General features: G+C 42.6%; 1 protein-coding gene across 2 annotated transcripts in view; it reads left to right on the top strand.

Moving 5' to 3' along the window:
• The window catches only part of lpin1a (lipin 1a), a 21,180-nt gene that overhangs the window by 7,542 nt on the left and 6,138 nt on the right, over positions 1–7,500 (top strand). Inside the window, exons 5-14 of one of the 2 annotated variants that reach the window (XM_079997495.1) lie at positions 1–210; positions 1,747–1,833; positions 2,035–2,118; positions 2,691–2,805; positions 3,281–3,509; positions 4,112–4,255; positions 4,412–4,505; positions 4,745–4,941; positions 5,432–5,525; positions 6,020–6,089. The exon at positions 1–210 is cut by the window's left edge and continues 19 nt beyond it. In XM_079997495.1, coding sequence (XP_079853621.1) covers positions 1–210; positions 1,747–1,833; positions 2,035–2,118; positions 2,691–2,805; positions 3,281–3,509; positions 4,112–4,255; positions 4,412–4,505; positions 4,745–4,941; positions 5,432–5,525; positions 6,020–6,089 — 1,324 coding nt within the window. Of the gene's footprint in view, positions 211–1,746; positions 1,834–2,031; positions 2,119–2,690; positions 2,806–3,280; positions 3,510–4,111; positions 4,256–4,411; positions 4,506–4,744; positions 4,942–5,431; positions 5,526–6,019; positions 6,090–7,500 lie in introns of both variants that reach the window. The other variant, XM_079997494.1, reaches the window with a different exon arrangement.

Below are 7,500 nucleotides of genomic sequence, written 5' to 3'. Positions count from 1 at the left end.
CCTGCCCGTCCAGACGCTGGGCGGCCAGCAGGGGGACGCGGTGGCGGGGGCCAAGAAGAGGAGGAAGAGGAGGAGGAAGAGCAGGCCGGAGGCAGGAGGCGGAGGAGGAGGAGGCCGGAGGGAGGAGAACGCCGAGGAGTTCTCTGACGACGATGACATGTTTACCATCGACATGAGCTCTGATGAGGAAGGGGAGGGTGACGGCAGTAGGTGTGTATTTGCATGTTGTTGTGCATAGTGTGTGTGTGTGTGTGTGTGTGTGTGTGTGTGTGTGCGCGTGTGTGTGTGTGTGTGTGTGTGTGTGTGTGTGTGTGTGTGTGTGTGCGCGTGTGTGTGTGTGTGTGTGTGTGTGTGTGTGTGTGTGTGTGTGTGTGTGTCTGGACATGCTGATTAAGTGGCATAGTTTGCATACTGTGCAGTCTTCGTCAGAAGTCCCGATGCCGTGGAACTGCAGCCACAAACCAGACACGTGACAGACATGTGTCCGTGTGTCTGGTGTGTTTGTGTGTGTGTGTGTGTGTTGTTCCCGTGTGTCTGTTTAGATTGGTGTGGGGCATCCCACACAGACCCCACTGAACGGGCAATATCTGAATTATGGCTGTGTGTGTGTGTGTGTGTGTGTGTGTGTGTGTGTGTGTGTGTGTGTGTGTGTGTGTGTGTGTGTGTGTGTGTGTGTGTGTGTGTGTGCGTGTGCGCGCCGGTGTGTGTGTATTTTCTGTTTAGATAATAATCAATGTGCTTGACATCAATAACAGTCCTGTCTGGGACTGGTGTGTCTGTTCAACCTGTGTGAACAGGAGACTTCTTTCTTTTTTTTTACAACATTACAACGTCAATCCTGTCTGAACAAAATGAACAACGACTATCCTGTCTGAATGTGATGGCTGTTCAGATAAATACCTTATTGGGAGCATTTGTAGTGATGTGTGTTTGTGCGTGTGTGTGCGTGTGTGTCTGAGCGAGACAGACAGAAAGAGAGTGGGACAGAGAGAGAGCGAGAGTATAATTTGTGTGTGGCTATGTGAATTCCAGAGCTCCATGCCGCTTGGAACATTTCCAGTGCCTTGACCTTTTCCCACAGTGTTCTGTCTCTGCAGAATCATGACCCTCTCTGCTATCCTTAGCGCATGTTCCTGCTGTTATTGGGACAACAGCTGACCCTCCAGTATAAAAGGGGTTTCAATGCATTTGAACCCACCGATGTTTGTTTGTATACACATTATGCTATCGACGGGATGATACACCCAACTCATGATGTGATACACAACATGGATAAAGCATAACTTTACTAATTTAGAACCCATATACATACAGTAGTTATTCAGTTTCCACTTAATTATTCAGTTTTACTGCTTAAATGCCTCAGGTTTATATTGCTCAACATTTTCAGATTTATTTTCCATTATCCTGCAATATGTAAACATAGCATATTATGTTTGTTGTTTATTTTGAGGTTTGTTATATATTCATTTTAATATTTTTATTCTGTTGTGCTTTTAGGGGCTAAAAACCTACTATGCAGGAGTGTAAAGCAATGTGGTGCTTGCAGTGTTTGGACTTGATCCAAAAGATTCCTATAAGCTTGATGACTTCTGGTGAATAAATGTTTGTTCATTTGCTGCCTGGTATGTCCTTCTGTGTATGTGTGTGTGTGTGTGTGTGTGTGTGTGTGTGTGTGTGTGTGTGTGTGTGTGTGTGTGTGTGTGTGTGTGTGTGTGTGTGTGTGTGTGTGTGTGTGTGTTACAGGGGTGTGTACAGAGATCAGGGGACTACAGCCAGTGGGTTACACAGCACCTACACACGGCCCAGCGCCGACTGGTCTCGATCACAAAGGTACACACATGCACTCACATGTTAAATTCGACAGATATTTGTAATACTACTAATATTAATCATTATTACCAAAACCATTACATTTTCTTGGCCGTGAAGGACCTGTTGACTTTTTCTACATCCCTTTCTAGATTATATATCTTATATATATATTTTTTCTTTATAACACTCTTATTCTCTCTTTCTCTCCCCCACTAGTAGAGAGGACAGTCTGTGCATACCTCCAACCAGCTGTCTGTCCATCTCTTGTCCTCAGCCAATCGCTCACTTTCCCTCCTCCGTTAGGTACCATATTTTATTTCATTTTCGACAACAAGTCCAAAAACAACATGATTATAAAAAAAGAATGTCACCTTGAAATAGGACAAATAGAAGCCAGAAGAGAAGAAAAGACAAAAATATTAAATTGTACTGATTTTTATATATATTCATTTATATTGCTTTATTTGGGATTACATTATATTATATGAAATATTATATTAGTTATCATACTATATATTAGATAACATTACATGATATGAGGTTAGATTATGATTAAATTATATTATGATTATATTAAATGGTTTTATTAAATGGGATAAATGTTTATATGAATTTGATTGAATTGGATTATATGTGATGACATTACATCATATATTATATTATATTATTTTATATTATACTGTATTATATTATATTATACTGTATTATATTATATTATATTATATTATATTATATTATATTATATTTCAACCTTTTTATCCCATACCACCGATTGATGATTAAATATTTATTTTATATGAGTACGTACAATGAATATACAATAAATATATATGAGTATATGTTAAGTGGTAATGTGGGATAATATTTGACTCCAGAAACCCTGATGACTCGCTGTCGTCAACCCCGAAAAGCGACTCGGAGCTGGCCAATCGGAGCAAAGAGAACCCAGAGATGCTGTGGACGTGGGGGGAGCTGCCGCACGCTGCTCAGGTACCTGCACACATCAAATATCAAATTATAAATTAACAAATGTAAGCATAAGGTATGTGGTCAGCACGTTACTGTTATTAAAAGCCATATAAGAGCCTCAGCTCTCCATCTGTCTCTATCTCAAACACACACACACACACACACCAATTCTTGCTCCCTCCTAGTTTTTCTTATGATATACCATGATAAAAAAAAAAAATAATAAAACGGTCAGCATTTTTGAAAGTCGCGCTGGTGCTCCTAGTTGTAAAATTGAGTAGCACTGTCTCCAAAAGTGGATGCAAACTGGGGCTAAATTGTCGCAGTCTGGAGCCCTGGAACAACATGAGGAGAAGGAGATCTGGAGGAATAAGTGTCTGGTGAGGAGAGCAGAGGACAAGGGGAGATGAAGGCTGGGGAGGACAGACAACATTTTAACTCTCTCTCTCTCTCTCTCTCTCTCTCTCTCTCTCTCTCTCTCTCTCTCTCTCTCCAGCCATCCTTCCTGTCTGAGCAGCAGAATCGGGCCCACAGCGCAGAGGCTCTGGCTGCAGCTGAAAGCTCTCACTTCAGAGCCATCCCCGACACCGGACCCCCGTCGCTCAGCCTCTTTGTTCCCCAACCGGGGGGCGCGGGCGCCGGAGCCGGAGCAGAAGGAGGCCGAAACAGAGTCCGGGCGGAGTCTGAGTCGTCCAAGGACGGATCTGTGGGTGGAGGGGATCAAGGTAACAAGATCGATGTGTGACAAGTTGTCGCCCTGCGGTGCATTGTTTAGGAATTGAAAGGGTGTCGTCTGCGTAACGGCGATTATGTGAAACCCTTGAAGGATAAAATATAATCATTTCAAAGGGGAAAAAAAAAAGATCAGTCGAAATGAGAAGCTGAGATAGAAGTGTGATTAAAAATCCTTTATTCTCGCGGCCGTATTGATTCAAAAGCGGTCACGTTGCAACCGAAAACCCGGTCTTCATCCGAGCGTGCTGAGGCCTCATTTGGTCGGGAATGGGTACATCAAATCATAGGAAAGGTTGCTCTACCACAAAAATATGTCTTTTTAGTCAATACAGCCAGGTTTTCTGTTCCTTAGACGTTTGTTCTCATTGTTCTATGAGCACAATCAGGGTGTTTCACCTCTATCCGTATAATAATCATCTGGAAAGGTTGGGCGGGGGTTTACTTGATAACAATATTTATATAAACATCTGCGTTACCTATGCATTCAATATACCATGTTAGAAAGGGTCGTATTGAGCTATAATGCTTGTGTAAAAAAATAAGACCACAGTCAATCTCCAGGTTTCTATCACTGCTAATGTCTGCCTCCCAGGGAGGGATGCCGAGTGCGTGGGGGTGTTGTGTGGAGAGATGGAAGGGTTGGTGCCCCCCTCGGGCTCCACGCGGACCCTCCCAGACCACCCGGACGAGGGCGGGAGCCCCTTCCGGAGAACCGACTCGCCGTCCAAGCGGAAAGGTAAAAAAAAGAGATCATGCGAGGCTGGCGTTGCGTGTCTCATATTGAGGTTTCGCTGTAAATAAAAAAGTTGAACCCGAGCTCCCGCTCCGGCCGAATGACGCCAAAGATACGTCTGTGGTGCTGCTGGCGACGTGTGATGCTGTCGTCCTTTAGAAAAGCGGAGTCAGCACCTGGGCTCTGATGGAATGTACCTGGACGACATCACCGAGCTGGAGCCTGAAGTAGCTGCGCTCTACTTCCCTAAAAGGTAAAATGAGTCTCTGTCCATGTACTGTAATGGAGAGCACACACACACACACACACACACACACACACACACACACACACACACACACACACACTGCATATTTAATTAATGTGTAAAAAGAGCTTTTTTTTCCCTCATATGTTTCTCTCAGTCCATCACACACACACACGCACACACACACACAGCAACGACAAGTCCGCATCCACTCCCTGACCCGGAGTGTGTTCCTCCACGTGCAGCGACGGCGGTGGGGGGTCCGTGCGGGAGGGCTCGGAGGGCATGGTAGGGGTGCACGGCGCCAACCAGTCCCCTCAGTCGCTGGGCAACAGCGGGGCCGACAGCGGCATCGACAGCCTGCCCGACCAGCTGGGAGACTTGGCACACGTCGCCATCTCCCTGTGCGGAGGACTCACCGACAACACAGAGATCACCAGAGGTAGGCGCCCTCACCGTCTGTGTCGGGTGGAGCATGCTGCCCACAGTTCCCGGAATTTGATTTTTTTTGCTGCGATTTTTTCGTTTTTTTCAACCATTCCCTATGATGCTTCTCTTCTCTAAATGATGCCTTCTTCTATTCTCATTATTCTGTTTTATTGCTGAAATTCCTCAGGTTTATACTGCTTAAAACATTTCAGGATTATTTTCCATTATCCTGCCGGTTTATTGTATTATTTTTATATATTTATATTTTTATTCTACTGCTTGTTATTATTGCTACCTATTGTATTTGGTATGATCTATCTATCTATCTAGCTATCTATCTATCTGTCTGTCTGTCTGTCTATCTATCTATCTATTTATCTGTCTATCTAGGCTGTTCCTTATAAAGTGCCAGTTAAATAAAGTATCAAATATGGACTTATAATAAATTGTTCTTATAATAAAATGTTCTTATAGTAAAATGTTATATCCACTGTATTTCTTAGAGCAATTCCAGGAGAAGGCCATCTCCTACCAACAGTTCTCAACCAATCCCTCCATCATCGATGACCCGAACCTGGTGGTCAAGATAGGAGCCAAGTATGTATTGTTATATTGATTATATATTGATTATATATTGAATATAGGGCTTTGCACTGAGGGCAGATAATAGGAAACCTCTCTCCCTATTTTCTTTAAATGATCTGACTGGGTAAATCCAGGTGGTTTTTGAATCTTTACCTCTGAAGTTGTATGCATTTCAAATAAATACAAAATTACCACATAATATGTTTCAGAGTTTAAAAGCTTTCTACCTTTAAAATGAGAAATTGGTACAGACATAATTCTGGTATAATGTGGGCGTATGTATTACTGTGATGATCACATTGAATTTAACACAATATCTGTGTGTATCAAGATTTATTTTTATGTGTAAAATGTCCGATGTAAAAAAAAAAGACTGATTAGACTAATCTTGAATTATTCATATAACCTGGTATTGAATATGCCTCACTTGAGACCATAAAGTTCAACATTTTCTTCACCCATCGCCAATGCGTTATGTGATGGCGCCCCCTGTCGTCCTGCCTCAGGTACTACAACTGGAGCTCAGCAGCTCCGCTCATGTTGGCCATGCAGGTTTACCAGAAGCCGCTGCCCCAGGTGAGAGCGTACGGACACATCGATCGATCGATCAATCAATCAATCAATCAACCAATTCAGCCCAATTCATCCTGAAAGTATCTTAGTGGGTTATGTGCTCAGACTGAAATAAACCTAAAATTCAGATGCACACCTTGGCATAAATCCGCCAGGCATAAGGGCCGTCACGATCCAACCATCATCAATAGTAGTTGATTTTAGTCGATTCATTCTCATACAAATGACTGCGATTAACAATATTGTTTTCCTAACACTCAAGTAACACTTTCCCTCCGCTTCTTGTTGTTGTTTTTGTTTTTCAATTTTTTTCATTTTATTTCCTCCTTCTGCCTGTGGGTCTCTCCATCACCTTCCTGCGTGTGTGTATGTGTGTGTGTGTGTGTGTGTGTGTGTCTGGTGTGCGTGTATGTGTGCGCGTTTGCGTGTGTGTGTATGTGTGTGTGCGTGCACGTGTGTGTCCTAAGTGTTGGTGTCTGAGTTATGTGTTCTCTGCCTTCGGCCTGTTCTCCTACTGCCTCCCGGCTCTGTTCGGCTCCGCACACAACCACCAGCCTGTATGTCGCGTTCTGCCTTCACTGCCTGTTTTCTGCCCATCTGCTATCGGTCCATCGCCCCTCTCTCTCTCTCTCTCTCTCTCTCTCTCTCTCTCTCTCTCTCTCGCTCTCGCTCTCTCTCTCTCTCTCTCCATGTTTATGCATCCCAGTCTGACTTCCATTCAGTTTGCTGTCCCGGGGGGGGGGATTTTTCTTTTCAGGTTCAATGTGGCGTCGCTTCCTCTTTGTTTGCATAATGCCTGCATGTCAGTGCCCAAGTGAAGAGAATAGTATACTTAAGAGTGTTATATTCAAGTATACTTATATTTAGTGTATTTAGTAGGAGTAGTAGTATATTCACAATGAATATACTAAAGTTGGGTTTAACTGAAACTACTTAAGTTGTACTTTGTGTGGTAGAAATTGGTACTCAACATGCTTGGATGAATAAAAAATATATTTTCCATGTATTTTTGGTTACTTTTGACAACCAGAGAAGAAGAACATGCTTTAACAAGTATACTAAAGTACAGTATGTTTTTAATTATAATAACAATTTTAATAATATAAAGTGTACTGACACTTCACGTACAGCCTTTGAATAATGGCATATGTAAATATCCTTTAACACACTTTATCTCCTCAAAATATACGATCAGTAGGGAAAACAGTGTTTTTCACTTGGGCAGGCATTGTACAACCCATTTCATCTTAAACACTGTGTTTTATGTCTGTGAGACAATGTTCTACTCTTATTTGCAATTCTACATTTTTAAGTGTGTTCTGTTGGAATTGTTTTGTTATTTTGCGTTTTTTTCATTTTCTTTTGTTCCTTTATCGGTTTTGAGTTGAAATTTTTCCCGCCAGCTTTGAGTTGT

The sequence above is a fragment of the Zeus faber genome, assembly GCF_960531495.2.
Source record: "Zeus faber genome assembly, chromosome: 3".
Taxonomy (NCBI): Eukaryota; Metazoa; Chordata; class Actinopteri; order Zeiformes; family Zeidae; genus Zeus; species Zeus faber.
The sequence above is the reverse complement of the archived record's forward strand: the minus strand, read 5'-3'. Positions and strand labels throughout refer to the sequence as shown.